Source organism: Salarias fasciatus, chromosome 1, assembly GCF_902148845.1.
Source record: "Salarias fasciatus chromosome 1, fSalaFa1.1, whole genome shotgun sequence".
Lineage (NCBI taxonomy): Eukaryota > Metazoa > Chordata > Actinopteri > Blenniiformes > Blenniidae > Salarias > Salarias fasciatus.
This window is the reverse complement of record NC_043745.1, coordinates 21,382,706-21,406,213: the sequence shown is the minus strand read 5'-3', so window position 1 is coordinate 21,406,213 and position 23,508 is coordinate 21,382,706. Positions and strand designations below refer to the sequence as shown.

Sequence of the window (23,508 nt, the reverse complement as noted above, 5' to 3'; positions counted from 1 at the left end):
GGAAAGTTTCACAATGATGTTCCAAACTTCACATTTTGATTTTAATAGTTTTGTAAAATGTAACTTTTTGAGATGTTGACAATTTCTTTAATGTCAAATAAGTGACCAATGTCATGCTGATACATAACATTGTCAATACAGAACAATATATTAACATGACTGAACTAGACAGCTATCTGCATGATTTTGATGTGGCACGATGTGTCTTGATGTCAAAGGCTGCATCAGAGTAAAATGATGGAATTTCTCAGAATTTAGCACACCGCTCCAGCTGTTCATTCTGATTTGCCCACACAGTCATTATAGTCACATTACTGCTGATTATCGATGAAAAATTACCAAGATGTAGATTTTTAGTGAATGCCCTGATAGTGAACAGAACGGACGTAGCCAGGCTCCAGATCTGTTTCAATCATCTCTGAAAGGCTGTGTTGAGGAAAACCGGCGTCTGAAAACAAACTTTCACACAAACGCAAGCTCTTGAGAAAGAAGCTGTGTTTATTAAGTTCTGTTATACATCAGTTAATACTGAAAACTAACAGGTTTGCATGTTCGTGTCTTTTTGTAGAAAAACCTGTAAACAGTGCAGATCATTACCAAGCTGAAAAACGCTCGGTGTACAGCATGCCATCAGCTTCAGATCACTGAAGAAAAACACTTCCCTCGTGACACATTCTGCATTTTTAGTATTTAAGGTTCTATTATTATTCCAGCAGGACACCAACACATCTGAACCCGATACAAACTGAACGACAATAAAGTTAAGCTTGTTTCTCAACCTGCCATTCAGTGTCCTGAGCTGGGTCTGGGATACCAGCTATTCCTTCACACCACGCAAAAAAAGCCTTTTCCTCTCCGAACAATTCTTGCCCTTGGAGGGAAAATCCTGTTTGATGGGTGCTGATCGCAAGGTCCAAAGCCTCTTTTCCTCAGGGCCAAGGTCACACTGGCTTCCCCAGCTGGCCTTCCAGGATCAGTCCTCGTCTGAGGAGAGCTGGGCTCCTTCGTCGTGAACTTCTCTGTAGGCAGCCATGGGGCCACCGTCAGGAGTGTAGCTCCCCATAGAGATCTTCAGTCCCTCAGACAGTTTCTGGGCTGCCAGCTTGGCCTGCAGCTCCTGAAATTAAACACAGGACAGAGAAAAGCCTGACATGAATAGACTGGTAAACAGAAAACAGGCACATTATTATTAAGCAGCACAGCCATCGCTATTAACCCCTCAACAAAAGTATGACTGATAAGAAGCTTAACAGCCTTGGTGAGTTGTCAGCAGCACACTGTTTGATGTTTGGCTCTGGAGTCATTAGCTTGGATGGGAAGTGGCACAGGGAGCCCTCACTGAGTTGATGCTGCCCTCTACAGCTGATGGAGGGATATGACATCTGACTTGACTGAAGAGAGACAATGAAGCTCCTGCAGTGGATATTTTTAAACTGACTGCTAGCAGACTCTTGGTATTATACTTGTGTCTGGAAGAGCTCATAATCGTCAGGACATCTGTAGAAAGAAAAACTACATGAATTCTGCTGTGGACACATCGTTGAAAGGCATAGAAATATTAAATAAGGGCTGAAGAAGTTCTGATGATGAGGCAGCTTCTTAGTGCCATCAATGAAAATTCAAACAAAGAGAGACAAACGGTCACACACTCACGTTCTCACCTCGGATCAATTTTAAAATCACTAATCAGCCTCCAACACATGTTTTTCAACAGTAGGATTAAAACTGGCAAATGTGACCCAACACAGTCACTTCATTTCTTTGAAATGAAACCAGATACTTTCTTCATATGTAACCAAGAGTGGTTGGCTGTACAATACTTGTGTAAAAAAAAAAAAAAATATATATAGAATTAAGCTGTGATCAATCCATTCATCTTCCATATCCATTGCAGGACGGTGGAGACAATCCCAACAATATCAGCACCAGGTTGAAAAACATGGTAATACCTGGATAGGATGCCATTCCATTACAGAAATAAACACACACGACACACTTAATACGCATTTACATGAAAGTAACACAAAACTGACTGGTAATCTGATAAATCACTGATACTTGAAGCAACACAGTTATCAGTTCTTTTCATTTGTTCAAGGAAGTATGGTTTGAACTTTATATCCATTAGTACTTCCTAAGTTTTAACCAACACCTTTCAGTGCTGTTATCCCTAATCTTTTTTTTTGTTTGTTTGTTTGTTTGTTTTTTTTGGGGGGGGGGGAGACAAAATTTCTGCTATCAAGTCAAAAAGTGGCTGTTTAGGTTAAACTACTGACTTTAAATACACATTCTATGGGTTAAACACTGTTCATCACAGAAGAGTGTGAAGAGTGTGTGTATGGCAGACTCAGAGGAGCTAACCTGCTGCTTCTTGGTTTGTTCCTTCAGTAGGACGGCGGACTCCTCCAGAGTCAGAAGCTGAGCCGGGTTGTGGTGGAGAGGAGGGAGTCTGGCTGCTGTGATATCATCCAGGTGTTTTCGGTCACGCTCCCGTCTCGCCTGAGCAGAGAGCGGCGACGAAGCTTCAGAGGGGTGACTGGGTGACGAGGATCCTGATGGAGAGATATCATTTCTCTGGAGGAGCCTGGAAAAAGGTAGGAAGACTCTGTTTGTAGTCAACAACAGTAAAAGAAATAAAATGACACATGATGCAGATTGTCAGTTTGGAATAACAGTTACTGGTTTGTTGTAAACCTCCAAAAAGAAATATATCTACTCACTGATTTGGTTTGAATTTTTGCTTCCTGGGAGCTGAAGACTGTTCAGTTTTTTCCAGTACGGCTACAATGTGAGGCTTCTTTGGTGTCTTATTGCTGGCAAAGTAATTGTCACTGTCCAATCGGTTTAATGGCTCTTTGGGCTCAATACTTAAACCAGAACCAGTTTCAGACAGAGTGACCCTCTCCAAGGCCTCGACAAGGGCACCCTCTTTTGTCAAACCAGAGTTCAGAGAGGCCCCAGCAGGAGCCGTCTCCATGGTTTTAATGGCAGCTGGTGTGGAGAAAGACTGGTCCCTTTGCCTGTCCAAAATGTTTGTTTCCTTCGTATAAGCTGACACAGCAGAGGCTTCACTTTGCTGGTTGTGGTGTGAGGCAGCAGGTACGGTGGAGACGGCACGTTTCTGAGCAGTGAAAGCCTGCTGATACTTGGACTGAAACTCTGCCCTGGCATCAGACACCAGGCTCTGTCTCCTCTCCTCTTCATCATGCTGTTCAATGGCAAGACGAACTTTCTCTGCAAATTCTTTTATCTTTTTCCCTTTGTCAGGAAGTGTCTGCAATAGCCTCCTGTAAAGAAAACACACCCATCATTTACTTTCATATTCAAATCAGACACTATAAATTCTTTAAAATGTCAAGTTGATTCATAAACTGTACTTAAGAAATTACTGTAATAACTGGCATACGATCACCTGAGACACAATGACTGTTAAATGTTTGATTCACATTTTTGCGTATCAGTTCACAAAACAAAAATGATTTCAGTTACCATATCAAATAATTTAATATATTTTTAGTATGTTTAATGGTCTTATCTAAAAGGTCATAGTTTTTAATAAACACTTTGAAAATAGTCTGTGTCGTGCAACTTCAGCACCAGACTCAAAAGTGGGGAGAACCTACGATTTGGTCATGTTATGACATTTTAAAACCACTGATGGTAAATTCCAATCAAGACAAAAACAGTAATAAAATAAGATCAAAAATTAGGTGAACCTAAACTTGTCTACCTTTAACCGTTATGGAGCGAGTAATAATCTGCACAGACAAAGCTGAAGATAACAGAAATTATCTATTGTTAAAATCAAGTTCAGGGAAAAGGAGACATTTCAAGATGTATAAAATCAATCCACAGTTACAACAGTAATACATAACTAAAACCAACATGTGACGCATGACATTGTTCAAACGCCTGTCACCTCTCATTTACAAAACATTTACTAGCTTTGTGATATTGGTCGAAGTATTAACACTATAATTCACGAGGGCAGCACTCTTGGTGCCTGGCAGTGAACTCTGACCTGTTGGAGAGGATCTTCTCCTGCCGGAGCAGCAGCTCCTGGAGCTCCTGTCTGCTCTGCTGTCTCAGGTCCCCTACCTGTCCCTGGACCTCCGTCCACGGCGAGGACATCACACTTAGCTAACCACACTTAGCTAACCACAGCTAACTACGCTGTTTCCACTCATTTATCTCCCACAAACGCAACGAATTACGTTTCAAAAATAGTGTAAAAGCATAAAACGCTCAGCTCCGGTTCATCCGGTGTGTCGTTCGCTGACAGAACAGCCTCGTGAAAGTGGAGCAGAGACACTTTCAGCGCGTCAACACAGGAAACGGTTCAAAGTGGGATGAGTTTCTTCTTCTTGCTCTCGTGCGGTTGTTCCTTGTGTGAGGAAGCACTCTACCGCCCCACGTGGTCTGCACTCAGTAATGCACCTCCTCAGGACAACACTGACGCTGGGCTGCTGCCCCCTGCTGGTCAACTGACCACATTAACCATAACTACAAAACATACTTGGCATTGAATTAAACACTTTTGGATAGAAATATTTATATTAATATAGTGCCGTATTCATCTATCTATCTATCTATCTATCTATCTATCTATCTATCTATCTATCTATCTATCCACTAATTTAATTATTTTGTTTGTTTGTTTACAATGTAGTCATCTGTTCTAAATATGCAGAGTATGACAGTTCTCCAGCCAGTGGTAGACCCTGACTCATTTTCCATGGCTGCTTTTCCTGCCCGGATGTTTTCCAGCTATGGTGCCAAAACGTTTCCTCACTCAACTCAATAGATTTAAACTTCGACCAAGAGGTTACATCTGCTTCATCTCCAGTTCCTGTAAGCATTAGACAGTCCAACTTCTGACTGCATAGCAATCCTGATGAGATTTTACTCGATATTTAATCCTCTTTTTGAGCTTTAACGTACAAATCTGTTTGACTTTTGGTGCAACTTTCTCTTCAAAATTATCCAAGTATCAAGGAAGTCCACACAGTTAAACTCTGATCTGCTTTTTCCAGTTATTTATATGGTTTCTCTCGATTAAACATACATTTTCTGAAATGGAAGTCTCACAAACTAGTGGACATAGGTGACACTTTTATTAAAGTATATTGCAAACTACAAAAATGTTGATATTTTTCCTTAAGTTCTTGTCTGAAGTCTTTGCTTTTTTTCAGCATCTCTTTAATAACAGGCAGCAGTGGAAATGTTCAGTTTTGTGAACCTCTGAAAGACTTGAACAATGAACCTAATTAATGTCTGCCCTTCATCTACTGTCTTACTCTGAAACTTTTTCCGTTCTGTCCATTTGACTGTAAAAACACTTAAGTCACCAGCAATGTTTAACTGGATGAAGCAGGTGTAAAAATAGATGGGTGGGTTTCAGTTGGAATTCATCTCAGAAGACGTGTTATTTATTCACTAGGTATACAGTTTAACGTCATTGTAATGATTATTAGTGAATCAAAAAGTCACAGATTAATAAATGAATCAGATGGTGTCTGAGTGAAAAGATGTTCAGTGAATTAAATCCTCAAAAGCATTTTTCTAAATATCAACCTATTACCAACATAATCGTTAGAAATATGAAATCAATTCAAGATAAGCAAACTATTGTTAAAAACTAGTTAAAATGAGTTCATTTCTGAGTTAAATCAAAGCACTAATTAACAGTAACGACTTCTTGAGTCAAAATATGTTGTTAGCTTTTATGGTGCATATTTAGGAATTCATGGACAAATAATGTACTTGCACAGTGTTGTCTTTATTATCCAAACATAAGCTGGCCTTTCATCATCAGTGTGATATGTATCATTAAAGAAAAGGCACATCATAAAGCTTTTCCAAACACAGTTGTGGCAGTACAGACAGCCGCTGGATAATACTTGTGCCTGTGGCTCAGGAATGGCAGTCAACTCATTAAAGTTCATAACTTCAGAGAAACAGTTTCATCATTCACTCAGAAAGTCTTCTAACATTGTGCCAATTTAACAAGATTCATTCCCGTCACCATGATCAGAAAGGCACAGAGCATGTTAATAAATATTATGTACATAACATGACAGTAATAAAATAATGTCCATTTAATATGTACAGAGCAAATATAAAATGACAGGAAAATACACACAATAGTACTGCCAGCCTTTATGACTGACTGCTTATAGCTGCATGAGCATTGTACATCGATACTTTGAGTGTAAACGAAAGCATTATGATCCTTCAGTATGTTTTTGAGAAAAAAAAATATATACGTATAGTTTACAGATCATCTCACTATTTACAGCCAGCAACATTATTATTGTCAGAGTTATGTGCAAATACAGGTAGAAACCCACAGAAGACTGTTAAAGTCAGCTTCACCAACAGATTTAAAAGATTATTTTCTATAATAATAGTAATGATAATAATAACAATAATAATAATAATAATAATAATAATAATAATAATAATAATAATAATAATAATAATAATAATAATAATGATAATAACTATAATAATGGTTATCTTTGAAAATTAGAGAAGAGGCAAAGATATAGTTTAACATTTCAGGATTTTTTTTATAGCTAAGAGTTAAAAAAGAGGATCAATACTTCTCATGAGTTCTACCATCATATAAGACCTTATACATCCATAATGCTAAGTGCTGCTAGCGAGGAACACTAGAAATATCAAAAAGCTATTTTTTTCTAATGCGAAAGCATTTAATAAATACTCACCAATTCTTCAATAAATAACTTACGGTAGCCTAAAGTCTGTTCCAACACTAAATTTGAACAGTTTTGGTTTTATCATTTGGTTCGGGCTTTTTTCACCAGGAGGGACTATTTCCAATCTGTGCTGCTGTTTCGACTCCATTATCTCTCATACTGCAATAAAATGTAGTTTTTCACTTTGTAACTAGGATTAAGATGCTGGGGGGGGCTCTTTTTTATAGCTACAAGCTCAACGTTTAGCTGTTTATAGTATTTCTGCTAAGTTGAGCTGAGTTGCTGCTAGTTGTGATCCTGCAGTTTTTGTACCAGCATGCCGCCCTGCTCTGCCGCCGACAGGCGTCTGTTCATCTTTATTGATCTGGTTGATTAAATTTAGGGCACAAGAATCCTGAAGAGTCACAGTCCTGCATGTTCTTCTCTCTGTTCCAACACACCGTTGTGACGAAGGGCTCCTTATTGAGCTTTTTCCAGAGTTTCAAGCAAAAGACATTCAAACCATTCAAATAATAAGGCTTTGTGGCATTGAAGGAGAGTATTATTCTGTTTTCTCACTCTTAGTTCCTGACTTTCTCAAACTGCCAAACTATAACTTCCATCACTCGATGTTAATCTTTGCTGTTATTTCCATCAGTTTCAAGAAGGGTGAATAAACCTGCGGTGCTCTCGATCGCGGTCGAGATGAGGATGGAGATGAAGGCGACTCCTCCGTGCTCGACGTTGTGTCTGCGTCTGTTCTCGCATCCACTTCGTCCCCTCCGGACGCCGCGGGACTCGAGGGGGGCTCGGGCTCAGACGGGCGGCTGTAGGAGAAGGCCCCACTCGGTGGCACCAAGGAGTTGGACTCCAGGTAGCGGCTGTACTCAACAGGAGTGTACTTCAGTAAACTGGACTCCAGCCTGCTGGGCGGAGGGTTGTTAGACTTGAATGTCCTGGGCTGGGTGGGCGTGGTTAGGTAGTAGGACGCGTGCTGGATGGGAGATGAGGGGGGTGACGGCTGGAAGAAGGAAGGCCTCTGTGAGAGTGAAGATGGCTGTGTGGGTGATGAGGGCTGCTTGGGTGAGGGGGGGTCAGTGGGTGAGGGAGGGGTGGGAGGCGGGAGTTCAGTGGGTGATGGAGGCTGAGCAGGTAGGGAGGGTGTGGTGTGATGGAGATGACTTGTTTCGCTCATAGCAGATTCAGAAACATGCGTCTGTGCTTCACGTCTGCAGGTCAGACATAAGAGTGAGAAACCACCAAAATGAACCGTCACACACCACAGTGCAGCACTTTGCTTCCTACCTGGGGAGCAGATCGCAGCCTACTCCTATCTCCCTGGTGTCCACAACATCTCGTGGCCTATTCTGTGTGGACATAGAATACTTCAGCTTGGCTTCTAATTCATTATTCTAGGAAAAGGAAAAGAGGAAAAGACCGCCGTCAGGCCAGCTTCATGCAAAGGACTGCTGCCACTTTACATGGGAAAGCTCACATGGGAGGTGCAGTGACACAGAAAAAAACCACGCAGATGCTGCTGAAAGTCCAGGACATCCAGTGCTCATTTACCCCAGTGACACGTCTGTAGCCATGCAGGAGATAACCACACCGAGCAGCAACAAAAACGCACGGCAAACACACGGTGAAGCGTTTTCTTACCTCACACTCCACGATCGCAATCCGGTCCAGCAGCTCGGAGATAAACATGTCCTTCTGAGCCACCTGACCTCGCAGCGTTTGAACCTGCGCAGCATCCAGACGAAAACCATTTGAAAACCACTTTTTAATGTGGTGATTTAATTACTGTGATTTGAATGCATTATTGGGAATGATTGTAATTTTATATTTATTTCATACAAACCTAAATATAACTTCAAATTTCACAATAAACTAGAAGTTCAAAGCCCGAATGAAGTCACCACGTGTGCTCAGGTGCAACAATTATAAGGTAATACAGCTAACAACTGAAGTTTTAGTTTTGGTTTAGACTACAGTAATCTTCAAAATACTCTTTACAGTTATTATTCAGTCTTAGATCATCATTAGTAATTAAAAAAAGCTTTTTTAAAGTCAGAATTTCTGGCACTGTGTAGTTGAAACACATTGCTGTTCGACCACTTTCAGAGTGAGTTATTATCGAAGAAGGAAAGGGTTGGTTGTTTGCAGAGAGCTTAAAATACTGTGTGCACAGTTTAATTATCCATATGTAAAGCCGCTTTGTTGTTATCTGACTAATAGCTTCTGTTGGTTGGTTTCTGTCCATGTGAAGCCGTGGAAGAGTAAAGTTGAAAGAAATTCTGTGAAACGTAGATTTTTTAGTCAGTTCCTTCCTTTGCATTGATAGGCTGCAGTGATTCAATATTCAGTGTCAAAGTTCAGCTCTGGTGGTTTCAGATTCTTCACAGGAAATTGATTGTAAATTCTTGATAACTGAGAATCAGCTTTTACTGACTGTACTCCCAGCTGTGTTAAAGATTACGGGGTTACAACTAAATTAGCAAAATCTTCAGTTTAAACTTTGCATCACTTTGCAATAAATGTATTATTTCATGAAAATGTTGGTGCTCTGTTGCACGACAATATAACTTATTTCAGGTCTTTTGTTTCCAACTTGTAAGTTTTCTTTCAAGAGGACTTTTTGGAGTTTTGCTGAGACCATTAATATAGTTCGTATGAAAATTACAATCAACAGTCTGGCTCTCAGTCATGCAGCCGTCGTGATACTCCACATTTTATTGACTTTAGCCTAGATGAAGGTTTATATCCCTTGGAGACACAGTTCCGTACCTCCATAGCGAACAAACATGCTGAGCTGATGCACGTACAGTACATCAGCCACTCCTCTTATCCAAACACCGAACAGAGGAGCTGCAGAGACGAATCCTCCTCACCTCCTCGATCATTCCTTTGACTTTCCTCTGCTGGCAGAACACCATGTCGTTCAGGTGCTTGATCCTTTCCCGGAGGTCCACCGTTTCACTCTGCAGCTCTTTGGACCTGAAAGCGACCCACCGTGTGCGGTTGATTCAAAATGTTCAAGCAGTTTAACAAAAAATAATCACTTCTTAAAGAAAGGCTAAATCCACTGGTGAGGAATGAAAACATGATAAAAAACTCACTAATGTCGACTCAGAAATGGAGATTTTTTTTAAGGCATTTCTTTGTGCGCACAGTGGACAACTGACACTGAGGGTATTAGCTGATGCCTCATTACATAACGGGTTTATGTGCCCGGGGTCATAGTGTTGCCCCGGTGCCCCTGTGGAGTTGTCTATAACTGGGATTCAGTGGAATTTGTTTGAGCAAACTGATGTTTGTTTTCCTGGATCCTGATTTGTACCTCTGGGCCACCGTTCGATCGGTTTTATCTGAGAGCTCCAACAAGCGGAGGCGCTGTTCAGATTCCTGCAGCTTCTTCTGGAGTTGGCTCTTCTCCTGTGGAAAATCCCATCGAATCATGTCAGTCTGACTTTTGCTTCTCAGTGACGAGAGGAGAACAACAAACTCACAATCAAAATGTTCTCACAGTACTTTACATTCTTGTTGTTTACAACAACATTGTAATTTCAGCAGGAGCGAAGGAGATGATCTTAATTGATTAAATTAAATATACTGCCTCTGCTTTTCTTCCTTCAGGCGCAGATTTATATTTGTGTATCAGAAAAACTTTAAGTGATTCATATGACAGTTTTTTTAATGTCATGGCACCACATTCGTTATCCTGCTTCCTCAAAAGGATGAATGGATTCAGTTAAATTAGTTGGAGACATGCCACATTGCAGTATGTCTTACTATTCCCATGCAGTCCAGGAGACGTTCCACTTCACTGATCCTCTGGTCTCTCTCTGCTATCTTGGCCTCTGCGATCTTGATGTTTCTCTCTGCCTCCTCCAGTCGCCTGATGTACTCATCCAGCTGTGCCTGTGCGAGCAGAAATAATTCTGCCTGTTAATCTTGACGTAGATGTTTCTCTGCGGTTTATTTAGTCAAATCTGAAATATCTGATGCGTCACGACTGAGCTCCAGTTTCTCCCGTCAACAGAAACCATGTGTTGCGGTGAATAAGAGCTGAAAAATGCAGACCTGTAGGTTTTCGATCTCCTCCCTGTGTTTCCGTTGTTCCTCCCGCAGCTTTTCTTCGTACTCCTTCTGCAGCTTCGCCGAGAGGTCGTGCAGCGCCTGAGTGTTGGCCTCCTGTGAAGACTCCACCTGGACAATCCATAGCACAGCAGAAATCAGGACTGCACTCAGCTGATTACGAGTACCTGGAGAACATGGAAATGCCACATAGAAAGGCGGTGCACTGCCCAGTGTGGACTCAAACCACAGACCTGCTGTCTGTGAGGCATCGATGCTGCCCACGACAATGTGCAGTCCAGATATGGACCTCAGTTTATTTTTAATCACCATCCTGATGTGAACAGAAGTTCTCAGAACCTCCTTAAAAGTTTGCTTTTCCTGTAACCTGCTGCAGAGTTAAAAACCGCTGTGGTGTCGGGTGGTGAATCGCTTCCACATGTGAAGAGTTCCTGTATTTCTCCTTCTTGGGTTTTCGCAATCTCACATTTCCACTACAGTCTTTGGTGAAATTGGATCCTACTTTTCACAGGTGAAACTTCAGAAGAGAAATAAGTGAAATTCATTCCGAACACATCCCTCAGCAAAATCTGTTTCTCACAAGTAAAACCGGCCTCCTGCCTTCTAGTCCACCAGAGGCTCCCTGAATGTGCCGCCGTTCACGCTGACATTGCAAAACTTTGAGGACTCTAGGCTTGTCTGCGTTTATGTGGGTAACGCACCGTTCAATAGCAAAGAGTTTATGAGTGAGTGCAGTGATACCTGCAGTCTCAGAGTCTGGTTTTCGGCCTGTGCTGCTGCCAGCTCCCGCTCCTTGTCTCTGAGCTGTTCTTGAGCTTTCTCATAGGTCCTCCGCAGAGTCTTCACCTCGTCCTTCGTGTCCACTCGGCCCTGACAGTTCTCCAGAAGAGATTTCTGCAAGGAAAGAAATAAAAGGTTTACTGTCTTACAGAGTAAACATTTTAATTAATAATGATAGCGGCCAGCTGTTTTGATTAGTCATACCTGCAGGCCGATGTTTGCTGATATGAGGGAGCTGTTCATCTGATCGAAGCTCTCCATAGCTGCAGTCCGGACCTTCACCTCTGACTCCAGACTCCTTCGATGTGCGTTAGCAGCCTGAAGAAACACAGTGATTTTTTTTTTAATGTCAGTTCACCACCTTACAGGTGGGAGTTTGATGATCAGTTTCTGAGCCAGCAGTCACGTGGTTTTCCATCATTAATTACCCTGATTTCCTGTGAAAGCTTCTGCATTGATTGCTGCATTCCTCCAAACTGCCCATACATCCGCTCCCTCACCTTCTCCAGAGAGTCTCTCACCTAGATGTGGAGATATAGGGCATATACATATTTTGTAAACAGCAGACATGACGTCACGTTGGAGCAACTGCTGACCCGAAGGTCTGGCTGCTTATCGTGCCGGTTTCCACTCACCTCCTTGATATACTTCATCTCATCCTGAAGATGGTCGACCGTCCACTGTCGCGCCATCACCTCCTCATGTCTGTTTGAGCCCGTCCGCTGCACCACACCGTACACTTTGGGCCCATGATGCTGCAGAGCGTTCGCCTGCACCCCATTGGTCATGTCTCCGAGCTGCTGAGGGAGACAGGATTGCCCCGATCAGGTTTCTGTAGCCACCCGCCGCTCAGGATGACTTATACTTCCTACGTGCCCTCCTAATTGTGTGCACACGTACACACTTGCAGGTGCACCGCATGTGTTAGTGTGCAGACGTACATGTCTAAATCCGCACACTTGATCAGGCATTTCTAGCGCTGCTGTTGCTGAGCACTGGAAACAGGAGGCTGAGAACGAACGGCTAAAAAAGGTGCAGAGTGCACCGGAGGTGTCGTGTTTCTGCAACCTGGTACATGAGCTGCTGCCATTTCTGGCTATTGTTCCTCCAGCGGCCAGAGGTAACAGATGCACACCAGCACAGGAGCTGCATGGCACCTCCAACAATGCAATAACTAAATAACAAATGACAATTGTAGTCATGGGCACAGATAAATTACAGAGCTGTAGCCTATAGGTATCAGATATCTCTGAATATTTTAGAGGTCAGCTTTTTATTTGGACACTCGAAAGAGAAATTCCTTACAGGACTTCAGCTAATGCACGTGAAACCTTTAAATTACTTTCACATTGTCTTTTTTTTTAAAGTATGTTCAGTGAGATATTTGAAGCATGTAAAATAATTATAAATGCCAGTGTAACTGTCTCAGAAGCGAAAACACATTACATGTATCTTTAACCCGATTATTTAGAACACTCTTCAACCAAAATGAAATTTGCTGGATAACCTGATCAATCTGAATTGGTCATGCATGTAAAAACTGTCACAAAGCCTGCACTGTTCGGAATTTAAAACTTAGTAACTATTTGCCATTAGAAAATGATTAACAGCAATTTAATTAAAAATGCTGAAACTGAGTTCATTGTGAGTTCGTGACTATTTGTTATTTTTGCAGTTGTTGAAACCGTTGGAGAGCTTTTTCACTTTGTCCCTCTTCTCGCTGAGTTCAGCTGTTGAATTACTAGTTTTCAAAAGGCTGTCCAACACCAGACGTTGATGATAATCCTTGTTTGCCCTTTAACTGACCCTCCCACTCCTGTCTGGATAAACCGAGTACAGGAGATGGAAGATTTTAGTTTTGCTTCATAATTTACCCATTATCAGTTAAATACAGTAGCTATCAGATCTAAAAGTCTCACAAGAAATGTTAACTAGCGTTTTACTTTTTTATATTCTGCCCCATGAAAAAAAAAAGAAAAAAAGAAAAGTTACTTGTTGTGTGAAAGTGAATCTGCACGTGTTTCTCTACAGACACACTGGAGACATGGAATCAGTTACAGTCACCTGCGAGCTTTAATTCATGCCGAAGGTCTGAGGAATACATTATTGATGAAGCCTCAGAGTGCAGGCACTGAAGTGCATTTTACAGTAGGATGTCACACACACACACACACACACACACTGTACTGAAGCTGTGGCAGCGTGTGTGTGTGTCAGTCCTATTATTTATGTAGTGGAAGAGACTGAGTACCTGCTGAGGCGACTCGCTGCCAGCTGGTCTCTCCCTCTGGATGAGCCCATTCTTCTTCTTCCATGTCCCACTGACATCTTTTTCTCTCTCAGCCTGCAGAAGGAAAAACACATTATTCAAGACTCCTGTTGTGGATGAGTTGCTTCAATCCCGGTGTGAGCAATTCCAAGCATTGAGCATTTTTTACAACAAGTATCCTGTCCAAACAAACCAACCGTAGCCTGTAATTACTTGATATTTCATTGCAGTGATGCTCTGGAGTGTGTCACTGTGATGACAGACAGGGTTTCATCAAGAATGCAAGCAAACAAATACTTGACGAAATCCCACTTGGCGACAGCAGCGGCTGTGGTTCAGTTGGTAGTATAGTCGTCTCTCTACCAGAAGGCTTCAGGTTTGATTCCCCATCTCCCCTCTCCACGTGCTGACGTGTCCTTGAGCAAGACACTGAACCATAAACTATGCCCGCTGACGTATGAATGGGTGAATGTGAATAATAGTGTGAAGTGCTTTGTGGGGGCTCAAGTGGTGGAAAAGTCTCTGCAAACTAAAACGTGAAGTCTTTTAATTGCCACTTTGTTTGTAAATTCTTTGAAATTTTGATGACTTTTAAATAACAAAGATAACATTCGACAAAAACCGAGACTTCTGATGTCTCATTAGAGCCTCTGCTCAAAGTGAAATAAGCATTTGGGACATGCTGCCGAGAGAAAGAGGCGTCAGTCTCCATCTCCCAGAGATAAGAGTGAGGAGGACTGGAACAAAGACGCCAATGTTTTCTCACGGACTGAGCTGAGCTCCACATTTCTGCACCACTTAATCTACAGAGGACATGCTGCTGAGAAATGGCGAAGGCCCACTAATAGGCGGATGTGAATTCCAGCTGATGGGAGGGAAGAACAGCCGTCCTTGTGTTTTAACAACACTGCAGCTCCTTCTTTTAGCTTTGAATTTTACAGTGCTGATGTTTGACCACAGCGGCAGACGGTGCTTACCTGGCTTTTGCTGTTGAAACAGCAAACATGAAAGAAAGAAAACGGCAACCTTCAAGTGTTTTATTGCATCGAACAACCTAAACAGCTCAAAAGACGTAGCTCCACCTGAGTCATGTAGAACAAATAAAAACTGCTTGCCTTGTAATAATGACGCGTCAGTGTCGTGTGAAGCATGTGTGATATTGTTCGCTCTGTCATAAGACTGCACTGCGAGTGACTCAAAACATGAGCTTATTTCCAATACAAACATAAAAGTTAAACACAAAGACACTCACACATGTCGCCCGTCGGCCTGAAACATGTTCACTTTGTTGACGCTTTGAGCCATTATGGAGATGAAATCCAATGCCGCAAGTGTAGAAATGTATGTGCGCGGGGGTGTGTGTCTTGGAACAGATGTATTACATCTCATCTAGGCCATAGGCACTGGCTGAACTGTATTTGTGACGTGTCAGGTTGCAGGACACACCCGAACTAAATTTAAGGCTTAACCCTCAATAATACCGTTTCTTGATCACAGTTCAGAGTGACCTAAATACGAGATCTCCTTAAAGATTACAGCTACAATGTAAGACGAATACTCAATCCATACTTTTGATCTATAGATCCACATTAAGCTTGTTTAACCTCCTGCCTCTTCTGAAGACCCTGCAGCTATCTGGAGTGTGGCAACAGCATGAGGGTGGCGTGTTACGACCATTATAACAATGCCTGGAAAAACCGCAAATACACACCGAGCAGATAAAGAGAACACACACACCAGGTGAGTTTCTACCCTTTTGAACTCTGACCACCTGAAACTTTAAGTTCTATTGATGTGGTTTCACACTTTCTCTTTTCTCGCCTGTGCTACAGTCATACTTCTTGCAACACTTTGTAGAGTTTGATGAAGGAGCAGCGCCTCATCGCTTTGCGCTCGATTTCATGCCCTGACATATTTTGTGATTTTTGGATCTGACAGAGGTGAAAATACAAAGTTACATGATTGGGCTGATTTCACTTCTATTGGTCGATGCTGAAGTCATTTTGTGCAGCCCCACCACAAAGAGTCAAAACAAAAGAGATATATTAAACATCCCTTTTTGAGTGAAACAAACAGGAAGTCGTATGTTAGCAGCCTGATGGCTAAAGGACCAGAACATTAAATAAAAGGCTTTTTAAGATGCATAGTCATGTTATAATGTCACCAACAGCGACAAAGTGAACAAATGTATTCCCTAAAATGTTATATTATTGCTCCAAAGCCTGCTATTACCCCACTGCTTTCATTGTTTATGCTCCATTTCGTTTCCTCCACACACACAGGAAGGCAGCTGATCGTGAGAAAAAAAAATCCCTGACGACCGTTAAAGCCTCTGTTTTCTATCCTGCGACAAACTCTCTGCTCAGTTGTGGGATTGTTTCCTTTCTCGATGCACACTAAAGGACACATTTGCACAGTGTGTGTATGTGTGTGTGTGTGTGTGTGTGTGTGTGTGTGTGTGTGTGTGTGTGTGTGTGTGTGTGTGTGTTATCCACTTAGTGTTCACTCGTAATCGGACTGCTCTCTGTCATCAGTTCCAATAGTCATGGTCACGCCCTCCCAAAGGGAGCCACAATCAGAGATTACCCCGGTGTGCTATCAGTGGTGTAATAACAAGGCCGGCTTCATCCTTCTGGCCAAGGTTCATGCAAAACATGCCGTCGTTTTATTCACATTATCACACCACACAGCAAACCGAAAATCTCTTCAGGGCCAGCGCTGAGCTCTCACACTCTCACCGTCAGACTCTGGCTTCGGCCTCTGGACCAAATCCTGAACACAAACAAAGGCCGGGGCAGAGCCACCTACAGCAAACACCCTGACAGCCTGCAGCAAGCACTCAATCAAACTTCACATGGAAACAATGAGTGTAAGAATGTAATTCTGCACTTCAGTAAGCAAATAGCAGCTTTATGAGGTAAGTTACTGATGCTGGGCCTGATGCTGCTTCAGCTCAACTGGAATTTTAAATGTTTTTAAAAGCACGTTGCAGGTTTAGAATGGAGCCGAGCTTTGAAGAAAATGTGAACCAGCTGTGCATCCATGATCTTACACACACACACACACACACATATTCACATACACGATTGTGTAACTGGACCAGATGATAAAACATAAATCTCAGTGGCTATACCATCTTTTCTTCTAAGCAGCAGTGTCATGTCATGAATCCACACTATTTCTGAATGAGGATGAACTTTTAGCTCAACTTTATTTATCATCCTGCTTTCAGCTGACTCAGATATGACCGTCAAGCAGGAGTTCAAGGTGGGACTAAGTGTGGATAATTGAAGAATGTCTCTGAGGGAGATGTAAGTGACTTACTGTGTCTGAGCTTGTGTTTTTCTCCTGATCCCCTGCATGGAGAGTCAACCTCAGGCGTCTGGTCCTCCTCTGGAAAACAGACAAGAACAGAAATATGAATATATATAGTCTGCATTTAAATAAGTATTATTTGATGTTATTAGGTGAATTCATTGAAAAGTATCAGTTCAACTGAAACAGAAAGAACAGAAGCTCTTTGTGGAATTATTTACGGACTGCAGCAAACAAAGTAGATGTAAATGTATTGAAGTTTTCAAACGGATGCATCTGTCATAATATTTATAACATATTTGCTGTTTGATTTTGTAACATAGCAGAATTTTATCATAACTTTGACAAAATTGTATGACTTTGAAGCCACGCCACACACATTTCACCAAATTATCACGCTGTACCATTCCACATGAGAGGCCCATGGGAATGAATTAAAGGAAGAACAGGTTTAGTACAAAAGCCTGTTTTATCAGAGAGCTGTTCAAATAAACATGACAGCAATGCCTCCTGCACACTCAGCTCTCATTACACGGTTGTGTAACAGAGCACATCTACACATCCTACAACAAACATGCAGTCACAGAGAGCGAGATCAGAGAACAGGACATCCTCAACTGGGACGGAGAAACTGTTTTCTCGCTGCACAGACTTGAAACAAGTGGCTGCAGCGTAAAAGGCAGCACGAGTGGACAAGCAGAGGCAGGGAGGGGGAAAAAAAAAACAATGGACTTTGAGCAAAACAGTGTGGAGAAGGGAGGAAAGAGAGACAGAGGGTGAGCCGCGGCACCCTGACTGGTCTGGGACGTCTTCTTACCGGACTTTCAGTCTCTGGAGAGCTCTCTGTGGTGGTGATGGTGGAAACAGTTCGTCCTGAACCGTAGCGAAGCATGTCTCCTCTGTCTGTCCACCCCTGGCTTGTCTTCCTCTCTCTCTCTCTCTCTCTCTCTCTCTCTCTCCCTCTCAAGCCCTCCTCCCACCCTTCCTCTCACTCTCCTTCCTGAGGTCTGCTCAGACTCTCAGAGCGACCATCTGCCCCCGGCTCCAGCCAGAGAAGAGGAGGGAAATTCCACCCTGTCAAGTCTGCTGCTGCTGCTGCTGCTGGTGGAGGTGGAGGTGGAGGTGGAGAGAGTCCAGCGGCCTGAAGATCCCTCCTTTGCAGGTGAAGTGACCAGGTATGATCCAGTCCCACACTCAGCAACACTCACACAGAGATGTCATTGTCTGAACTCCGGCCAGACTGCTTCCAAATTGACCTGACAGACAGGCTTGTCAGTCACTGAGCAACCTCCCTGCTTATGAGTGTGTGTGTGTGTGTGTGTGTGTGTTTGTGTGTGTTCCTCGCTGAGTCCCTGTGTTCTCATCAGACCTGTCGAGCTACATTTCAGCTGGCTCCTCGTGCCCTGGGAGCAGGGCTGGTGGGCGGGTCTTGCTCCTGGCTGGGTGGGACCCGGGACAGGTGTACTACTGATCACCAGGAGCGGCCAGCAGGAAGGGCGGCTGAAGGAAGAAGAACAAAACACACGTCACAAGTTTGAGTTCCCGAAAAGTATATTATTCAATATTGCTCCATATATTTCTCTGAAAATTTGAAATGAATGAAGAAATTCAAAACATTCAAATATTTTTTTGAAAATTCAGAATTCAGAATGTTGAATTTTAGCAGCTTTTCAGAGTAAATTTACAATCAACATATTTGATCAGCCTGTATTTATAAATGATATAAATGAACTCCTCCCTACAAATAGACATCAAATGAAAAAACAGATTCATAAAGATATTGCAACTTTTTTAAACAATTATTCAATTTCTGTGTTTCATGTTTGTAAATGTGTTGCTCTGTTTATAAAGAAAGAGAGAAATACTGTAACATGTACAACTAAAATATGTAAGTTATTTTGGCATGTTCAAAAAATTTAGCCCAACTGATCAATGGAATTGATAGTGTAGCTTTCTATATAATGACTTTTACCATTGAAGAAAGTTTTTTTAAAACTTAAATTTAAACATCTTTATTGTTTATACCTGCAGAAACTGCTTTACTCTGTATTTTTAGTCTTGATTTGAATAAACTGAAATAAATAAAGAAGTTATGTGTGTTTTTTGTTTCAGCACAGAAACGTGTCGGCGCTGCAGACATGTAGCATTAACAGGAGTCACTATGCTGAATAAATTATTGATAGTGTTTATAGCGATGAAAAGGAAGCCGACAGGGCAAACATTAAAATTTAATGCTATTATCACCTTTGACCTCCCTCTGACACATTTCACCTGGTTTTGCGCTTTGACTCCGCTGCCATCGGTTTACGCCTCCTTATCCTGTCAATTATCTTTGAGGAACAGGCACGCCGTCGCTCTGACAGCCGGATCACATTCCTGCCGTGAACAACCTGCAGTCACTCCCTTTTGATAGAAACTCGAGACAGAGCGGCAGAAGAATGGCAAATTGAGGATTTAGGAGTTAAGTTTCTTGGTGGGAGCTTGTTCAGTTCACATGTTTGTTGTACTTCATGAAAGCTCTGTTGTTCGTTCATTTCAAACCTGTCAGGAGATATGAAGGGAAAAACTCTCAGGACAATATAAGAGGTATTTCTACAGCGGCGTGGAGTTAATTAGTAACCAGACATCAAACAAAGGGCGTTTCGTTCCTCCTGCAATGAGTGTTCTCTGAGCAGTCCAGTGTAAAGCCATGGAAGCCATGGAAGGCCTCTCTCATGCTGAACACATGGCGTTCTCTTCCTGTCACAGTCTGTTCTGTGTCAGGTCTTCACTCAGCACCAGACTTATGCCACAGCTCTGGTCCTGCGAGTACAACAGGACATACAGGTACAAAAAAAGAGGGGAATGGTAGCGTGCACGTCAGCTGACATCAACGCAACAAACACAGAGACAGCCGCAAGTGGAATTGAACAAAGTCTGTTTTCAATAAATCACTTGTAATCCTTATGATCTACAACAGCAGTCAAACTGTTTACCTCGTACTTTTTACTACACATCACTTTATTTAATTTTATTTGACTTTATTTTTATTTTTTTTTATTTTTTTATGGAACTGCATATGACAGGAGTGGTTGGCGCTCTCGCCTCACAGCAAGGAGCTCCTCCACTCAACAGAGGCCCGGATTTGCATGTTCTACCCGTGAATGGATGGGTTTTTATTCAAGTGCTCCAGTTTCCTCCCATAGTCTAAAAACATGCATGCATGCCTTCACCTGTGACTGCAGCATAGAAAATGAATGGATGAATTTGTTTTGATATTAAATGTATTTATCTCTTTATTAAACTGATTCAACTTTAAGAAGCATGTTTGAAAGATCGTCTTTTCATTATTGTTTAAAGATTAAAACTTTTTTTTAAAATCATGTATTGAATGAGCATTTCTGATAACTGATACATTAAAAAAATTTGATTGTTGATGAATTAATGTTAACCTTCAATAATATAGCTGACTTTCTGTGTGCTGTCTCTGTTACTTTAATCTTGCTTGGCATCTGGAGAAAGTGCTTTGGAGAAAGGTATTTTAACATATCAGAGTTACATTCTCCAAGAGTAAAAGACATAGATAAGCGCTGTTCACGTTCATTCTGTGCTGCCAGACAAAGCCAGTGCATTCTTTGTTCCCGCTTGCAGGTTTCGGTATGAGCCCAGTTGTTTGTGCAGGATTTTACAGTTGAAACTGAGAGGAGAGCAGCTGATCTCAGCTCAGCATCCCTGCAGCGCTGCAGTTCAGGTTTGGTAATTACCACAGGGGGGAGAAGAAGAAGAAGGAAAAAAAAAAGCACCTCTGCAGCTGTTGACGGACTAATGAGCTGTTTGTGATGAGTCACACTGCTGGACGGTATTCAGAAATGTGCAGCAGCCACAAAATGGTCATACCAGCTGAAATTTGCACACATATCGCTCACCGAGTTCAGCCAGTGGTCAGTATCGGCTTCTGCATTTCAGATGCATTAACAGCACTTAGTCCAAAGACTTAATATCATCTTTGTCCAATGGGACAGGTTCTGTTATTTAGATGACAATATTTAATCAGCCGAAGCAGAAAAAAACTCTTCATTTATAGTCTTGTCCAAGTAAAATTTGATGTTTGCTGCCTTTAATTTCACACCTTTATTCATGCAGCTGTTGAAACGTCTTGATATGAAATTAATACAATTTGATTTTGATGCCTAAATTTGCAAAAAGTATAGAATTATCCTTTCTCTAGTTCTGGTTAGAGACTGTATTGTGGTCATTGTAACCTTTAGCAGCATCAGTAAAACCTGCACCTACCTTCTCCTCCCCCCTCTGTTATCTTTGCTACAAGTCACACCTGTGACGATTATGTTATGACCGTGCTGCGTTGAATCGAAAGTAAAATCAAATAAAAGGCACAACGTGCTCATCCGGCACACGTGCACACAAACATACACAACACAGACATACACACACATGCAGACACATACCTAAACTTAAACTTTACAGTATATTTTCATGTTGTTGAATTTAGGAATTTTTCTAAAATTTTGGGAAACCCATTAAGCTGAAAAGAAGATGTTCACCCCATAAAGACCATATGTCAGGAGTGGAACATACCTGGTTTTATTTAGTCTAATTGACAAGACAATTTTATTTCATCTTTTTTTTTTAAACAATGTGTCTATTTAAATTTTTCAACAATTTTATTTCCAAAATGTAAAATATTTCATGCTTAGTTCAGTTTTTGAAAAAGCAAAACAAAACAAAAAAACGGGCAATTTGATGAAAGGTGTGAAGACTGATAATTTGTTGTCAAATAAAAGAACTAAAAGCTCCTTCCACTGTTGATAAAGACTCTAAACACATCGTGAGAGCAGGTTTGTCCTGCTGCACAGACACATTCACCCCGAGGCTTCCACCGGATATTTACTCATTGTCTCTCTTCACATCCCCATTAAAGTGTTCTGTTTAAAACAAAAACACAATAATAAAGTTATGGGTGTTGGTTAAAAATACTCTTCACAACAACTATCAACTCTCAAACCATCGACGAGCCAGAACGTCGACTGCAAAGACTTATCGCACACTGGATTTGAATGCTGCATTTATTAAATTAGCAATAAAGCATTCTCACCAAAGTTTTGTTGAGCCATTAATCATGAGGATGGAGGTATGTGGGGGTGACTGACTCCCTCCTTTAGGTCCCTGAGGGCCTGCAGAGGTCAGACAGTTCAACTGGCTGATAAAAACCAGCCACCTCTCCTTCCTACACACTGCTCGCTTCACTCACGCACACATGAAGAGGAACGCAGAAATAAGTGTCTTATTGATGGCAGCAGTACACTCTAAATTTCATCTTACTTGGAAAAAAAAAATTCAAAGAATCAATCCATAGAAAAGGAAAAAAAAGAAAAGTGCACATACATCACCGCTAGGGGGCAGCATGACACTGCGACATTCACACTATTTTCTTTACACGCCCACCTCCAGATCCCTGCGAGACTTGAAAAACTTGTGTGTTTTCTATTTAGAACCGTGAAAGTGTGATTAGCTTCACAGACCCCTGCAGCTTCTCCACAAGAATCCTACACAAATCACCTCACAGTTAAACCTCTCTCTCTCTCTCTCTCTCTCTCTCTCTCTCTCTCTCTCTCTCTCTCTCTCTCTCTCTCTCTCTCTCTCTCTCTCTCTCTCAGCTGTCTACCTCTTTATTTCCCAGCAGTCTCTTTGGCTGAAGTCACTCAAGCACATAAAGGAATCCCAAGAATGAACGATCACCTTGTTAAGCACACAAAACTTTTCCTCTTAAGTCTTGCGTTCTGTGGGCCCGATTAGAGAGAGAGAGAGAGACAGAGAGAGAGAGAATACTGTGGCACTTGAAAGGTCGATTTGTTTGTTCCACACAGAAAAGCAACAAATGAAGGTCACGCCCTCACAACAATGGCCGGTCAACCAAACAGAATAAGAAAGCTGCATCTATTTACCTCTTTTCATTGCTGCACATGAGAGGAAAACTTTCAAAATGACACCTCCACAAAATAGCAAGGTTTCATTTAAGAATATAAGCTAAAATTGATTTAATGTAGCTTGTATTCACAGTCCATAGAAATGCACTGAAAGGTTTTGGTGTGACCTCAAATACTGATAAATCAAGTGTAAATACACTGGAACTGGGTGGCCATAATCCGCTCAGGAATCTTTTTTGTTTACCCCAGAGAGTAAAAAGAGGTCAAAACCTGGTTTAGAAAGGTGATCGAGTCCAAACACAGGATACATATGCTTCACGTGTTCCAGCAGGAAAAATACAGACCCGCTGAGCACAAAATGAAAGATAAAGCTGCTATTGACACAGCTGCTTTGGCCCGGCGCAGATTTTATCTGAAGATA

At 41.8% G+C, this 23,508-nt stretch overlaps 2 protein-coding genes across 4 annotated transcripts; both read right to left on the bottom strand.

Moving 5' to 3' along the window:
- Positions 1 to 484: 484 nt before the first annotated feature.
- polr2m (RNA polymerase II subunit M) lies at positions 485 to 4,354 on the bottom strand. The gene is made up of 4 exons (XM_030091708.1): positions 4,022 to 4,354; positions 2,721 to 3,287; positions 2,362 to 2,584; positions 485 to 1,117 (listed from the first exon to the last, which is right to left on the bottom strand). The coding sequence occupies exons 1-4, from the start codon at positions 4,129 to 4,131 to the stop codon at positions 974 to 976; spliced, it is 1,044 nt and encodes a 347-aa protein (XP_029947568.1). The 5' UTR covers positions 4,132 to 4,354; the 3' UTR covers positions 485 to 973.
- Positions 4,355 to 5,760: 1,406 nt separating this feature from the next.
- myzap (myocardial zonula adherens protein) lies at positions 5,761 to 22,751 on the bottom strand. 3 transcript variants are annotated; one of them, XM_030091684.1, is made up of 15 exons: positions 22,733 to 22,751; positions 17,981 to 18,119; positions 17,173 to 17,241; positions 13,831 to 13,923; positions 12,215 to 12,379; positions 12,008 to 12,100; positions 11,784 to 11,897; positions 11,541 to 11,693; positions 10,785 to 10,910; positions 10,494 to 10,622; positions 10,042 to 10,136; positions 9,593 to 9,698; positions 8,361 to 8,444; positions 8,007 to 8,113; positions 5,761 to 7,930 (listed from the first exon to the last, which is right to left on the bottom strand). In XM_030091684.1, exons 2-15 carry the CDS (start codon positions 18,053 to 18,055, stop codon positions 7,324 to 7,326), a joined length of 2,016 nt encoding a protein of 671 aa, XP_029947544.1. In that variant the 5' UTR covers positions 18,056 to 18,119; positions 22,733 to 22,751; the 3' UTR covers positions 5,761 to 7,323. The 3 variants fall into 3 exon arrangements, with proteins under 3 accessions (XP_029947544.1, XP_029947557.1, XP_029947551.1); XM_030091697.1 differs by lacking the exon at positions 22,733 to 22,751 and having other exon boundaries at positions 8,007 to 8,068; positions 17,981 to 18,519; XM_030091691.1 differs by lacking the exon at positions 22,733 to 22,751 and having other exon boundaries at positions 12,215 to 12,376; positions 17,981 to 18,519.
- Positions 22,752 to 23,508: the final 757 nt, after the last annotated feature.